Source organism: Pteronotus mesoamericanus, unplaced genomic scaffold (assembly GCF_021234165.1).
Source record: "Pteronotus mesoamericanus isolate MK-2021 breed Mesoamerican mustached bat unplaced genomic scaffold, CSHL_Meso_final contig_94, whole genome shotgun sequence".
Lineage (NCBI taxonomy): Eukaryota > Metazoa > Chordata > Mammalia > Chiroptera > Mormoopidae > Pteronotus > Pteronotus mesoamericanus.
This window is the reverse complement of record NW_026555285.1, coordinates 44,334,107-44,350,355: the sequence shown is the minus strand read 5'-3', so window position 1 is coordinate 44,350,355 and position 16,249 is coordinate 44,334,107. Positions and strand designations below refer to the sequence as shown.

At 45.8% G+C, this 16,249-nt stretch overlaps 1 protein-coding gene across 2 annotated transcripts in view; it reads left to right on the top strand.

The window, feature by feature from the left end:
- ABCC4 (ATP binding cassette subfamily C member 4 (PEL blood group)) overlaps window positions 1-16,249 on the top strand; it is a 221,064-nt gene that overhangs the window by 156,266 nt on the left and 48,549 nt on the right. The window contains exons 21-24 of one of the 2 annotated variants that reach the window (XM_054586475.1): window positions 8,764-8,914; window positions 13,898-14,017; window positions 15,160-15,270; window positions 15,890-15,990. In XM_054586475.1, the coding sequence (XP_054442450.1) occupies window positions 8,764-8,914; window positions 13,898-14,017; window positions 15,160-15,270; window positions 15,890-15,990 (483 nt within the window). The remainder of the gene's footprint in view (window positions 1-8,763; window positions 8,915-13,897; window positions 14,018-15,159; window positions 15,271-15,889; window positions 15,991-16,249) is intronic. The other variant, XM_054586476.1, reaches the window with a different exon arrangement.

Below are 16,249 nucleotides of genomic sequence, written 5' to 3'. Positions count from 1 at the left end.
GAGAAGGACAGAGCCCCGCCTTTGGGCTTGTGTCCCAGGCCCCTCTGCCTTAGCAGCCTAGAGCAGAAGGAGGCACTGTCAGCAGCTTGTGGTCCGCAGACTGAAGTCACCCACCCTGTGGACAGCACACTTGTCCTCAGGGGCCACAGCAACAAGACTGTTGCTCGCCGTCTAGTCCCCAGCCTCCCTGCCCCACCCTGACACATACCCTTAAGGCCAGGGAAGGCCCTGATTACATAAGAAGTTTCCCTAACCGGGGTTAGAGGAGGAAGGCACACACACTGGGGATCCCCGAAAGTTCCCGCTGTGAGTCTCAGCTAACCCACAAAGCCCAACGAAGGCCTCTTCCTGCAGTGATCCCCACCACACAGACACACTGCCCACCCCTGGAGATTGGAGACTTAGGAGTCTGTGTCTGATGCTCCCTGTGGCTGAGGCTGACTTGTGGCTACGGGCAGAGTGAGGGTTGGCAGTTTCCATCGTGAGGCAAACAGACTCCGACTCACCCAGGGATCTGGGGAAAAGCAGAGATTCCCAGCACCCACACCGGTCCTGCTCACTGCGTTAGGGTGGGGTCTGGACATGTGCACTTCTATACGCTTCCCATGGCTGTGAGTCTATAGGAAATACAAGGGACAAAGGAACATGGGAAATGAATGGTACCGTGGCAGGCAATCGGCAAATTCCAAAACAAAACTAAAGGACAAGGGTTCCCCCCCCCGCCCCCACAAATAAATTGCAAGGAAGTACTTTTTGTCAAGATGGCAGAGGAGGTAAACGCTGTGCTCATCTGCCCCAGTACTGCATCAAAATGACAGCTAAGCCACAGAACAGCCCCCCTTGAGACTAGGTTGAAGGCTAGCCAAACAAAAGTTCTATATAAGGAAGGACGTTCAGAACAAGCCACACTAATACTAGTAGGAGGGTTGAAGATGCAGAAGTTAAGAAATGGGCAAAAATTACAGTGATTCCTATTAGCAGGCTAAATTAACCTTATGTTGCTGGAAAAAACTCCACTTGGTCATGATGTAGAATCTTTGTTTAGGTATCACTCTGCTCAATTTAATATTTTGTCAGGAATTTTTGTATCTGTTGGTCATGAGGGATATTGCTACATCATTTGCTTTCCTTGAAATATCTAATCAGCTTTTGGTATCAGAGTTATGCTGGCCTTCTGAAAAGGGTTGGGAAGTGTTTCCTTCTTGTTGACGGTCAGTTTTAAGTATCAGTGTAGCTAGGCCGCATCTCCCAGTTACTCAAGCAAACAGTAATCTAGGTGCTGCTGGGTCGGGACTTTGTAGATGTGATTAAAGTCCAGAATCAGTTGATTATCTGGGAGGGCCTGATTTAGTCAGTTGAAAAGGCCTTAAGGGGTAAGGCTCCCTTGAAGAAAAAGAACTCATGCTTGTGAATAACAGCGTCCACCCCCACCCAAGAGCTGCACCCTGCGTACCCTTTCTAATAGCCGGCCCAGTAGATTTTGGACTTGCTTAGCCAAGTCCAATTGTGAAGTACCATCCTTTTTTATTGTTAGATTCAGTTTATTGGTATGTTATTTAGTGTACCTAAGACAGGTCTGTCATTTTACTTTCTTTTGAGGTCTTTGTCTGGTTTTTATGTCACGAAAATGCTGGGGTCCATTTCTCTGAATTTGTTAAAGACTTCTTATGTATAATCTGCGTGTGAAGGCATCTTGGCCTTGAAAGTCTTTTCTGTGAGAAATTTTTAAATTAAGGATTTAGGTTCTTAAATTGATAGAGAATTATCCATATTTTCTATTTTTCTTTTGTCATTATTTGTATGTAATTATTCAAGAAATTTGATTTGGCATTAAAAATTTTTAACTCATCAGGACACTGTTTATTATATGCTCTTTTTAATGCATGTGGTATCTCTTGTTTTCTCCTTTTTTAGTTGAGGATAATGGTAATCTTTTCCTCTTCTTTTCTCAATAAATGTTGGTAGGAGTTTATTTATCGATGCTTTCAAAGAACCAAATTTTGGGTTTGTTGATTTTTCTCCTTGGAAATTAGTTTTCTGTTTTATTAATGTCTATTTTTACCTGGTTTCCATTCTACTACATACTTTAGTTTAATATGCTGTTCTTTTTCTATCTTAAGATAGGCCCTTTTAGCCTTCTTTAATAAGACTTTTTTATAGAGCAGTTTTAGGTTGACAGCAAAATAAAGGAGGTTACAGAGATTTCCCATGTATTACCAGTAGCCTTTCTTTAAAAACAAAACAAAAAAACTTTAAAGCTATAAATTTACCTCTAAACACAGCTTTAGTTGGAGCTCTTCAACTTTAATATTAGTAAAATTCATTTTCTTTTCTGTCAAAATACTTTCAAAACGTATTATAATTTCTTTGAACCAGGGGTTATTTAGCAGTGAAATGTATCACTGAATTTCTAAACATTTAGTGACTTTCTAGTTACCTTTTTGTTACTACTATCTCATTAAATCTACTGAGGTCAAAACACATTCTGCACAATGCCTGTCCCTTGAATTTTGTTGGTATGTGCTTTTATTGCATAGCACATGCAGTTGAAAAGAATGTATTGTTATTGGCTGCAGTATTGTATACGTTTTAATTAGGGCAAGTTTGTTAATCATGTTTTCGAATCTTTTCTATATCTAGTGATATTTACCTGTTTGTTCAGTCACTTATGCAGTCAGAAAAATGGGTTAAACTCTCTTTTGTCTACTTCCACTGGGTCCTGTCAGATTTTGCTGTGTACATTTTGTCACTATGTTACTAAGCTTCTATAAATTTAGATTTTTAAAGTATCTTCTACATAAAGTGACCCTTTGTTTTTATGAAATGTTTTTCTTTGTTTCTATGAATGCTTCCTAACTTAAAGCTTCTATATTTATGGTGATACAAATAGATAGACACGCCAAAGCTTACTTCTGGTTAGTGTTTTCTTGGGGGGCAGGGGAGCATTTTTCCAGCCTTTTACTTCTACCTTTATGTGCCCTTATTTTAAGAGGTGCCTTTAAAAGTAGCCTACGGATGGACTCCAGCCTTGAATTTCATCATAAACTCTACCCCTGAGAGGAAGGTAGAAAGGGAGCTATCGAACGATGAGATATGCTGATCAAAAAGGAGGGAAGAAGTGCATCACATTGCTCTAATGTTCTGTATTGTCTTGGTTAGGAAATGGTAAGCCATACCCCGCCCCCATTCCACTCTTCGGCGGCGTTAACTAGGACTCGTGACTGAGGACGCCCCGAGGTATACGCAAGTCCCAGAGCTGGTGCGGATGTGAAAAGATCCCAGGCCAGACGAGGGGTGAAAGGAAGGATGAGAGTATTCCAAGGAAAATGACGAGTTTAGAAAGCTTAATCTTAGTGTTTGTATAGATCTCTTTGTACAGATAAAACACACCCAAGTTTCGTGAAGTTGTGATGTAACAGAGTTAACTGAGTTGGATGAGGTCTTAGAAACAGGTGATCAATTCCGGGAACCAGAATCAGTCTCTGAACGCCCTACAGCAGACAAAGGGCCCTATCACACCTGCAGATATAAAATTAACCCTAGGATGGCATTAAGGTTTAGGAGGTTACGTTTAAGAGCCTTCCATAGTTTCCCCTGTGCTTCTATTTATCCTGTAATTGAAGGGTAAGGAGTATTATTTGATAGGAATTACATTTTATTTCTTAATACTTTTAGGATTTTGTGTAGCCTGTACAAAATTTCACCGCCTCCACAAGAATCTCGTATGAGCCAACGGCACAATCTTTGTGATAATCATTTTATTGAAGGTTATTTTTTATCTTATATGTTTCCAGAATAAATAGATAGAAGAATCTCTCCTACACCCACATCAGTAAACAGCTTACTGATCAAAAAGCTAGGCATTTTTTCTCTCTATGAATCAGAAGAAAATCTTGACATGTTTTCTAGCCAAGAAGTGAATCTTGCTTTGTTTACTGTACTTAAGTCATATCTTTTCCAAAATCAATAATAGTTTAAGGCAATCTGGATGATTTGGATTTATCACAGCTTGGAACAGAATTCTTTAGAGTCTGACTGACAGCAGATTTAAAAGCTTGGAAATCCCTTTGAGGTGTTCGCAATCTTAATGATCCTGATTTCATTTTTTAATACTGGAAACAAATAATAAAAGCACTGTCTACCGATTAAGTGGCCTTATGATTAAATACATATTTTACTTTGTGTCTAATAGAAGTATGCAAGCAAGGAAGAGTTCAAATAATAATGGAGCCAAAAGTATGGATGACATATTTATTTGCATAAAATAAGAAGAATACATTTTTACTGCTGTTTATAGAAAACATGTTCTTTGGCACAAGCTTCACAAAGACTAGCAGGAACAGAATCCCATGGAATTAAGTTTAAAGTAAATTGTGGGTAGATACCTAGGAATTCTTACAGGACTGTAAGCAGTTTGGTAGTTAAATGCCAAACAGGCAAACAGGTCTTTGTATTTAAAATTATACTTGTGAAAGGAATATGTTAAAATCTGTAATATTAGAATGCAATGTTCATTCTAGAGGCAGAGACTTCCCAGGGAAATTTTAATGTTTTTTCCACCATCCAAATATGGATATTGAGCATGTAAAATACTCAACCTCCTTTTAAGTCCTTGGGTTTATGTATTTATTAAAATTAAATTTGGACCTTTTTTATTTTATTTTTTCACCCCCTTCAAGTCATTTTGCTTTCTGGGCTTAGAACTCATCTCTCTTATGAAATTTTTTTAAAAAAATTTAAATAATAACTTTTAAATTAACACCTGTTAGTGTGTTCTATTAGCAAACATTTTGAAGATCGTTTAATGATCAGTTCTGCTCTATGAACTGAACAGAATACTTATTATTCCCTAATTAACTGGGAGTCTAGGACTGGTTACCTCATGGGAGAGACCAAGTACAACCACAAGAAACCCAACAAAACTAGAAAATGCAGGAAAAAAGGGAAAATAATGTAAAATAGGAACAAATTTAGATGTTAATTTTTTTCAAATGTGAATCACAAATGTATATGGGATATAATATTATGCAGAGATTTAAAGAACAGGCTTGGGGTCAAAAATGACTGAATTTATCTGACTTTGGGCAAATTACTAAACCTCTCTGAGCATTAGTGTCCTGCTTTGTAAATGGAGATAAGCCCTCCGAAGATCTTATGTGAGGAAGAGATTCCATAAGGCATGTGAAATGCTCAACAGGTTGGACACACGGGAAGCCTCATTAAACACTATCCACCCTTAGCATTTGGGAGGGCAGGGTAATCAACATTTCATCGGTTGTCAATTCGATCTAAGAGAATTGTGGGACTGCTTCAGTATTATGAGGAAACTTACCATTAGGCTCCAGCAATAAAACAGCAATACAATTTTTCAATGTTTTTGACTAGGCAGGTTTTTAACCGCAGTCATTAACATTTTTCATAAGCACTTTCCCATTTTGCTTCTGTACTCCTTATCAATAGTCATTTAGACGCCTGTGTGGTTTGTCACAAACAGCTGCTCAAAGGACAGCAAGGCTTCTGCGAATAAGAGGTACCTGTTAGACAGCCCCTGCGTAGGTGGTGACGGGTCCCTACCTTAGGCATCCTGACTTCAGATCAGGATGCTTGGTTAGCAGGAAGGCCAACCTGGAGTGGACACAGCTGAAGTTCCTCAGATTCCACGGAGTGCAAACTCGAGCTTTTGTAATTCCCTGGAGAGCAACACCAGGTCACGATGCACAAAACAGAAAACGTCTCTCTTTTGCAAATACGAAATACTGGTAGGCAGGCATTGGGTTTGGCTTTATTGCTTCAGAGATCCACCACCTTTTTTCTTCCCCTTCCCTGAACACTCAGCAATAGCAAAGGCAGGTATGTCTTCAGTAAGAAGCAAGGCTTTCTCCTAAGAAGAAAAAGGACATGGAATAAGAAAAGTAACCTCACAAACAGTGCTGAGTTGCCTCCAGTTTCCTGAGGTTGTCAATCTTGGAGGGCCTAGAGTTGGGCAGAAAAATACGGAGAGGTCAGACATTGTAGCACGCCTGAGGTTTCTTGTCCTTCTTATCTCAGAAGTGCATGGTCAAACAAAATAGGCTTTAGATAGAACAACCAGAGAAAAGCCACAGCTATCATCTTCCCCTGTAACAAGTTGATGGCGAGCCTAGCTACTTCCCTTAAGACCAGACATAGAATTGGCTGGAATGTCCCCTCCCCAGAGCAGGAAGGAAGAAGCTTGTTTCCTAATGGGTGTAGCAGGGTGGGATGCATCAGTTAATCCAGTGTCTATAAGGACTTGTTGAGCTGTAGGCCTAACAGGAAGGACAGGGAAAGCCCCATTTCCTCCCCTGTCATACTGAAATGTGTGCCTTCAGAATTCCATTCCTCTTGCCTCCGGGCTCTGTAGCCACAGTGCTGACGGGAAGGAACAGGAAAAGCACAGGGCTCTGCATCGAGATAATGCAGTTTGATTCCAAGGGCTCCTGGCCACAGAGTTTCAGCCCTGGGCGTTTCCTCCATCCTCCATCCTCCTCCTAGACGGCCAAGAGCACTGTGCGCCCCTGGCTTTCTCCACAATACCTAGTAACCTCCAGGGAGAGCCGGGCCCGCGCTCACACTCCCAGCGACTTGGTTCCTTATCGGTACATGGAAATGGCACGTCTTTCTTCGCTCATTCACAAGGTGGTTGTGAGGATCCCTGAGAAAACTGATTCGGAAGAGCTGTGACAGGATAAGCTAAGTGTGAGAAAGGGTTACCTTGCCTGTTCTTCCCTCGGAGATGGCGCCCGGGCCCGCCGCCCCAGGCGGCACGCGGGGCAGGGCCCTGGGCTGGCAGGTCGAAGATGCAGGTGCCGGTGCCAGGATGGCACCAAAGAACCTGTGGGAATTTTGGCTGCCTGGCTTCTCCTCGGTCAGAAGTTCCATCAGTGGCGATTGCCACCTGCAAATTACTCATGCCGCTCTCCGTGTTGGTTAAACACGCCTGTGAAATTTGGTCATAAGTTTCTTCCTAGGACCGTCTACGCAGGCGTCAGTGTTCTTCCCTGTGCTTCTGAAGTGCCCTGTGCCTTGGGCAGTCGGTCAGACCTCAGAGGCCCATGCCAGTGTGCGGCTGCCTGTCCCCACCGTCCGACCGTGTTTTCACAGCAGGCAGCGTGTGTGACAGGGAAAATCACAGGCAAATTAGGAGGCTCCAGTAAGTCAAAAGGTTTTTTCCAGGGCAATAGAAAGTTGGCCATACCTTAGGGTCAGCTCACATACATCACAGTGGCTGGCAACATGGGCTCCCTGGCGTAGGCTTTGCTGTGGGGGTCAAGTTCCCCTTCCTGTGTCTCAGTGTCTCCATCTGTCAAATGAGATAATAGTACTAAGTAAGGCTATTGTGAGGATTAAATGTGCTAATGCGTGTGAAGTATTTACTGTGCAGCCAGGTAGATACACAGTGAGCGCACAGTCAATATTAACTGTAGGGAGAAAACCAAGAAAGCAGACCACCCCCTTTCCAAAGGTAAACTAATTTTTACCTCCTTTTCTGAGTATTAAATTTGCAGTTAACCACTTCTTTATGTTTATAGCTGAATCTCCTGATTCCTCATCTGTGAGGTCTACTTGCTGATTTCCCTAGCAATAGCTACTGACTCATGACAGTTTGGGATTCAAGTCTTAACCCTCCTCTGAGTCTCAAATTTTCTCATCTGTTAAATAAGGAAAATAGCAATGCCTATGGCATGGGGCTGCTGAGTGTATCAAAAAGGCTAATTCCTAGAAAGTTCTTATTGGCATGTTGGGCATTCAGTAAATATCATCAGGGCCATCCCTATGATTTTGTTATTTCATTGGGTGGGAAAGCATTTCCTGCTTTTGCAACAACTCTTTGGAAGCAAGAGATTTAACCCTGACAAAACAACTCATTAAATCTATTTTTGACAAGAATTCTTGATAAGGAAATGAAAAGGGTCCCTGGACCCATTTCCAGCACCAACAAGCAATTCTTGGATGCCAGAAGGATGTCTGAGAATTTAACTCATTTCTAACATTATCTACCCTGAGATAGCATCTGATTCCACAGGTAAAGGGATTAGTCCCACAAGACCACCCTTCACTTCAGACTCAAGTTGCAAGCCCGGTTGTTACCTGTGTTTCTGACTGACTGGCTGTAAATCACAGGTTCCCATGACCCCCTCCTGGGGTTTGATTAATTTGCTAGAACAGCTCATAAAACTTCAGAAGACCTGTTTACTCACTAGATCACTGATTTATTACAAAACCTATTAAGGATATGAATCAATAGCCAGATGAGATACACAGGGCCAGGTCCTAAATGAAGCTCAAGGTGCTTCTGTCCCTGTGGAACTTGGGGCTCATCAAAGTGGCAAAGCATTCTGGTTTTCCAGCTTGGAAGCTCTCTGAAAAAAAAAAAAGGGCAAGGGACTGTCTTTGAGGCGTTTTATGGATGCTTCATTATATGGTCATGATTGAGGAAGTCATTGATCATTGGCAGTTGATTCAACCTCAAGCCCCTCTATTCTCCCTGGATATCAAGGTGGGGCGCCAAGTTTCAATCCTCTGACCATAGGTTGGCTTCATTGGCAACCAGTTCAGATCCTTGGGTGCTTTCCTAAAGTTACTTCATTAACGTAACAAAACACACCCAGATACCGCTCAACACTTAGGAAATGCCAAGGGTTTTGGGAGCCCTGTGCCAGAAATGGGGTCAAATACCAAATATATTTTTATTATAAACCACAATATCACAGGAGACCTCTGTCTCTATTTTCGCTGTTTCAGACATTTCTACAAGTGATTGGTGTGATAGGTGTAGCGGTGGCGGTGATTCCTTGGATCGCGATACCGCTGGTGGCCCTTGGCATCATTTTCTTCATTCTTCGGAGCTATTTCTTAGAAACATCAAGAGACGTCAAACGCCTGGAATCGACGAGTGAGTGCTGGGGCTTGCGTGCTGGGCTAGGGAAGTGAGCTCGTGTCCATCCTTGTCAGGATGAGGGCGCTCCTTAAACTCTGCAGACTGCGTTCCCACGTGTCTCGCCCAGTGAGCGTCCAGTAATTGAATGTTAAAACCACCGTTCGTCAGCGTGGCCTCTGAGGCAAATAGATTCGTGTCCTGCTAAGTGCTGCTTTCAGTTGAATGCACAGGGCAAGAACAGAGGATGCATGTGGAGGAATAATCGCGGGACTGTGAGCACCCTGAGGCAGGGACCACGTCTGTCCCGGTCATGACAGGCTTCCCAATACAGAGCAGACAAAACATGCTTTTCTCAGATAATAAAATATTTCATTATGTTTTAACTAATATAGATGGGGAACAGAGAATGTCCCCCCACCCCCAAATTTACTAGAAATGACTAAGGAAAGGAAAAGATGAGGGAAAGGAACGGAGGCATCAAGAAGTACACTCATGTGTCAGAAGAGAGACATGTGGAAAATACATTATTTTCACAGGCTCCGGAAATGGCCTGGAAGTTGTGGCTGTTAAATGTTTTGAAAACATACGCACTGTCTTTTTCCGTTTCGGTCTTTGTGGTCACCAGTGTTTGGTGTAGTGCTACACTGAGGCGTTCTTTCCCCCTGGGCTGTTCGTATGAATGGGTGCTGAAAATCATCCCCTTTGGAGGAACACAGGAGAGAGATCAGTTTTGTCTTGTACTCTCGTCAGCTTCCTAGCTTTAGTATAATAGGGAAAGGGAAGTATTTTGTTATTGATCCTTCTGTTCTACAGGTGATCACAGAGGATGGACTGATTTGGAGCTTACTTCATTGATGCACAGATTTAATTCTTCAAACAAAAAAATTATAAGGAGAATAGATAGTAATTTATTTTTTAAAAATCTACCAGGATGATAGCCAAAACATATAAAGAAGGAAGATATTTGTATCAGAAACCCCAGCTATGGATAGTTACTGCAAACTAATACCAACTTAGCTTTCTGGAAGCTAGGCAAAACGTTGATTCTCATGGTCCTCTGTGGCTACCAAGTGGAAAAAGACAGGCTCATCAGGATAAAGGAGTTTTTTGTTGTTGCAAATGGGTGTTTCTTTTTTAATGATAAACTCTGGAGAAGCATTTGTCCTAAGTATTTGCATAAAGGCTAGTGGGTGACAGTTTCATAAAAGCTATAGAAAACGTTTCAGTCACCCAGAAAACCAGCTAACCTACTGTGAGGTTTGGTTTTCTGAGCTGTTTGAATGGGATGGCGGAGCAGCGGCATCTAGATGTGAATGACATTCTGTTGATATGACTTGTCGCGATGATAGGATTTGGAGAGGGCAGAGCAAGGGATAAGCTTCAACCATTCTTTCATGTAGACAACAAGGCTTCAGTCCTGTTACGATTTGAGGCCACTCATGAGATGGAGTCACTCAACTGTCTTGCTGCAAAGGAGGTCTCCGGTGCGTTAAAGAAGGTTGTGTTCCCGAAGGGACACTTGAGAGAGACTTTTGCTTGGGGCCAGGGCCACTTCCCATTCATATGGAAGTGGAGGCAAAGGGGCACGAGACTCTTTTCAAGAGGCGGTAAGAGTGTTTCCTCACTGTTTGATTTGGAGACTCTGGGAACCTTGGCGTGGCCCCTATGGAATGTTTGGGTTTTCCTGCACCTCAGTAGACTGGGACAGTAAGTTAAATCTGGGTACTCTTTCCTCCACGCACCCAGGTAACCAAGTGTAGGGGCCAGTTGATTAGAACTGTTGATTGTTATCTCTCAGGGTGGTCTGCGCCATAAATAACAACTGCCCTGTGTCCTGTAAACAGTAATTGATAGCACCTCCTGAGACCACTGCTGGAGCTGCCAGCAGAAAGCGGGACACCCGACTGCAACGGCCGGAAGGCACAAAGCTGCTTCATCCTTGTGCTTTGAGGAACCACTCAAGTCCGAGGTGTATTTTTGGGTCATGACTGCCTAACTGGCTCCGGAACCTTGGACTGACACTGAAGCTGTCTTAATGACAAATCTGTAGTTGATCCTAGTGGTTTTTCGTTTTTTGCAACAGTGAGCATCGCAACGGTCGGTTGCAGAGAAGGGCAGAAAGGCAGGATGGCATGTGGTTGTGTTTCTCTAGCCAACGCTACTCACTTAGCAATACCTGAATGATGACACCACCTTCAGGTTCCTTCTGGAAGGGTCTGGAAGGTCCCTCCAGCAGCGTCTGCCACGGGCATCGCTGGGGGGTGTTAACACGTGCGCCTCCTGTTTTCAAGGCCCGATCCTCAGGTCTGCTGTTTCAGAGTTCTCCTGCAGACTCCTAGACGCTTGGTTCGACCTGAGATGCTTCCTAACACGTGCACGAATGGGAAAGGCTGTTGGATTAAGATTTTAGGGTTTTCTAAAGATAAACCGCAAAGTCTGGAGAAAAGTCCACTTAGTCACATTGGGGCATCTTTCACCCCGATTATTCGCTCTCTGAGATACCCTGGCTGCGATTGAAAGCACCACCTTGGAAAGAAGCCAAAGTTGGGTCTGTCTTTCAGCTCTACTGTACACTTGGGCTGACTGAGTCCATCTCGGGCAGCGACCTTCATCCCTCCGTCTGTTTTTCACTCTGTTGAGGATTTAGTGCCCCACCCCTGGAGTGCTTGTGAGGATTACTGGAGTGGAGGCTTGAAAAGTGCTTGCTGGCTTCTACCAAAGGCATGGGAACCTTGAACCTGAGGCAGGTGAGCACGTGACAGCCAGCAGGTCTCACAGAGCACTGGTGACAACCTGCAGCGAGGCCATCAGCACAGGGTCCTTGCACGCAGTTCCCTGCCTTCCCCCTTGCCAGGGAAGATTTGCAACTCCATGTCCCAGAGGGTCCTCGGGGTCATGGAAAACACCGCTGTCAGTCTGGTGAAATGTAGGGTTACATGTGCCTGGGATGGGTGGCTGGCGCTGTGGGTGTCACAGGATGGCCAGCTTGGTCGGTGGGAAGGAGGCCACGGCAGCAGGCCAGGTGCGCCGGAGCCCCCAGCGTCCCCCCTCCCTCTGTGCCAGCGAATTTTCTTTGCAAACGCTGCAGTTCACCCGTCCCGGCTCCCCGCTTGGCCCTCGGTGGGGTGGGGCAGAGAGAAGGTGGCTTTGCACAGGTCCGGAGTCCTGCTGTGCTGCTGGAGCCCTCGAGTGTGAGGTCAAGTCGGCGACGTGTTCTTTGGGTGCCCTGGTGTTCAAATCCAGATGACCCCAGATTTACAGAGTGGACCCTCTGGGATAATGAACTGCCGCTTTGTCCTCCTGATGAGGGAAGCAAGTGAGGATGTCCAAGCTGAAGAACTGTCTATGGTCAAATAGTTGATGTTGCAACACTTGCTCTGCACAAGAGAGCATGGTTCTAGTGAGTTCTCTGCACTGTCCGATGCCGGGCTCTTAGCACTCTCTCGGTAGGATAAATAGAAAAAATGAGTTTGGAGAAGTTTTGGGGTTTTTTTCCTCCTTTAAGCGCTGTCACAGCTTAGGGCCCCAAGGGAGCCCCAGTTAGGAATGAACCTCAAGGCCGTGTGGCTGGTCAGAGAGCCCAGAGCCCAGCACGCCGGTGTCACACATGGAAGCCTGCCCCCTCCTTGCTTGTAGAAGTGTGGGTGCTAACGAGGCATAACACACCCCCAGCTCCCCGTACACGCACGCACGCACGCACGTGCAGTGCCCACATGCACGTCAGTACGGAGCGACCTGACACACAGACAGACACTCGGGTGGCGGGCTAAGGAATGAGGCCCTCAAATCAAGTTTGAGTTTTTCCCTGATTCTTATTCCCTGCCCTTTCATGAAGTCTCTGCTGCCTGCTATAAGATGAGTGATCTCGCCTTCCTCCGCACACCCAGATTTTACCAGCAGGCTTCCTCTAGGAGATGCCGAGGAAACAAGCTTCTATGTGAGCGCTTGCTGTTGATAAGACAGAGATTATTCCTCACTGCAGACAGAGGGCCCAGCTCACAGCCTGCGCAGCGGCACGCAGCCCTCTGGTTCCCGACGCAGGAGCCAGACGCTGGGGCCCGCACACAGGCTGCTCTCGGGGGGACAGCCGGTCGTGTGACAGCGGGCTGCAGACCCAACGTGAAGCGACTCAAAAGAGAATGGCCACCAAGACCAGTCATGTTGTGAAAGGGTGATGTCATTGCCACAGGACAGGTGTCCAGCAGGGCAGTTACAAGAACTGGGACACCTACCAGGCTTTGCATAGATAGGTACATTGACCGGCTCCTTGAGCTGAAACTAAGACTATTCAAAGACACCCTGGCTGCGCAGGTGCTGGAGCACAAGGGGAGTGTCATACCCAGGATGCAGTGACCCATACAGAGGCCGGTGGAGCACCAGCAGGCACCCGTCGATTTACCAGGAGGCAGAGGTGCAGCAGAGCGGCCAGCCACCTTCCTTACCGTGCACCTGGCCTGGCCGGGCACCCTACCACTTTTGGGGATATAGTGACTTTGTCCCAGCCCTCAAGTTCATAACCTAAGGTGGTGACAGACACATAGATAGCTAACCATAATTCGGTGCGGTGTGCTAACAGAGAATCAACTGTACAGACACAGCTGACTCACAAACGGGTGAGCGATAATGCCCGCCCGGAGGGATGTCGGTGAAGAGTGGGAAGGGAGCCCTGTCTGCGGAGGCCCCCGATGGGTGGGTTAGCCAAGGGGAATTTAGTTGCCTAAGTCCAGCTGCGATTGGAATCTGGTCAGTGATAGGCTCAAGGAGCAGCTTTTATTTCCAGGCCGTTAAAGGGAAGCGTGGTGTGGTCAGGGGCTTGAGGCGGACGTGGAGAGTCCTCTCCAGAAGTGGCGGAGTCCCTTCTCCCCTGGGCAGCCCCGCTGGGATGCTCTGGCGGTGCTGTTTGTTGGGACGTGCGACCCCAGGGCAGGGGGGCAGCTGCTTTCCTCTGCGCGAGTCCCACTGACTCGCTCTGACCTTGGCCTTTCTCTGCCTCCCCAGCGCGGAGCCCGGTGTTTTCGCACTTATCGTCTTCTCTCCAGGGACTCTGGACCATCCGGGCCTACAAAACTGAAGAGCGCTTTCAGGAGCTGTTTGACGCCCACCAGGATTTGCATTCAGGTCCGTAAGTCTCTGGAAACCGTTTCAAAGCAGGGGACATGCTGCTTTCCGAGGCTCGCCGCCCCCTCGGGTGGCCTTGCGGGCTCTCCCTCAGGCCAGCCCCGCATCCTGTCTCTGCACCTCCTCCCCTTCCTCCCCTGCCCTTTGGCGTGACTCCTGTCCCCATTCACACCACGGCACTCTTTCCCCTGACTGGCTTGCGCCATCCTTCCATCACCAGACCCTGTGACTCTCTGTCCCTTTGGGGCAGGACTCAGCACCCTTTATTCTTTCTGTGAAGAGCCAGAGAGTCAATACTTTAGCCTCCGGGTGCTATGTCGGTGCTGTTGCAGCTACTCACCTTTGCCGTTGTAGCACAAATATAGGCAAAGATAATACATCAGCAAGTGGCTATGGCTGTGTTCCAATAAAACTTTATTTACAGAAACAGGTGGCGGGCCATTCTTAACCCACAGGCCATAGGTTGCCAACTCTTTTTTCAGAGCATGCGGGGTGGCAGAAGGGACTCAGTTTCTCAGTGATCAGATTTGCCACCCATTTGACATCTATTATTATTTGAATCAACGAAGCTTTTTTTCTACGTAGAAATTTCAGAATTGCTTCTTTGCCTGTAAAATCCTGGCTTATCTTTCCAATCTTTATCGTATTTTTGAAGAGAAAATGGCCCTTCGAAAGCCACAGGCAAGATCCCTTTCGTGAGATGGCCATTTAGAGACAGGCTCCTAAGGAGTTGACACTGGGTGCGGGGCCCTGTCGTGGGTGTGGAAGGTGCTGGAACAGACTAGGAGCTGCACTCCCTGCTGTGGGAGAGCGGCGGACAGCCTTCCCGTGGAGGCCTTGCTCTGCCAGAAGTGCACTGCTGAGGCCGTTTTTCCACGTCCTGTAGTTCGACTGCATTTCTCTTTATAACCCGGGGGCTGAAAAATTTCAGCCCCCGCCCCCGACACAGCCACTGTGCTGATTCCTAAGTACATCACACTCAGCTTCCTGGAATCATCGCATTCCCTGGATGGGCAGCATTGCTGCCGTCCTTTGTGTAGACGTCTTCAGCAGCTCAGCGGAGCCAAACGTTTCCCCTCGTTCGACGCAGTTAACGTGGTCTTTGTGCTCTTTTGTTGTGCTCACTGTGGTTCACATATCAGAAGCTTGGTTCTTGTTTTTGACCACATCCCGATGGTTCGCCGTGCGTCTGGATGCAATCTGCGCCATCTTTGTCACTGTTGTTACCTTTGGGTCCCTGCTTCTGGCAAAAAGTAAGTACAGAGGGAAGTCACCATTTGTGGCATGATTATGATGTGTATTTACAAGTGTTAAATTAAGCTCTTGCCACCTTGTCTGATGCTGTGTACTGTTTGGTCCTGGTGAGTTTGTACTGAAGCATTTGCCATGTGTCAGGTTGGAATTGATTTGCATGACCACATCACAGTATTTGATGATGGAACAATGAGAGCCATGTTTTAGATTGGAAAGCACTAGCTTTTAGTACCCATTGCTTTGTTTCTAGGGGCTTCCAACTGCCATGGCCTCGGACCTAGTAAGTGAAATGGCATAATGGTACCTGAAACCTAATGAGGAGAGTCTAAATTACGACTTCCTCGCTGTGCCATTCTGCCAAGTGTGTGTCAGTTCTGTTGGGACTAACAAACTCATTGAGTAGCGCCTGTGAATTCATAGGTTTCTTGTTTGTTTGTTTGTTCGTTTTGATATCATGGTCTCAATCAACAGATACTAAGAGTGTAGCTCTTACCGTTATTGTGTGCAAAACGTTTCAGTATTTCGAAGGAGTCTTCTTGGTAAAGTGACAGACGCAGCCAGACTCCAGGTTAACAAAGGGACTGACTTTATCCATCCTCCTCCTTTTTCCTCATTTAGCTTTGGATGCTGGGCAGGTTGGCCTGACACTGTCCTACGCCCTCACGCTGATGGGGATGTTCCAGTGGTGCGTCAGGCAAAGCGCCGAAGTTGAGAATATGGTAATGTTTATCTTAACGTCCTCAGCCTTTTCAAGTCTCCTTGCCATTCAATAGCATAAAAGCACTTCTTATGTAAAATATTAAAACTGTTATTTTTACATCGTAGCTAACAGAGTTTTTTAGATCCTCCGTCCATCTGTTTAAAGTTAATGTAAAATAAAATATATACATCTTTTTCTCAGCCTTGTGTGTGCTATGTCAGCAGGTTTTATATTCATCACAAGCTGTCTTCAGATGTCATAAATGTCTCTGTGGGAGA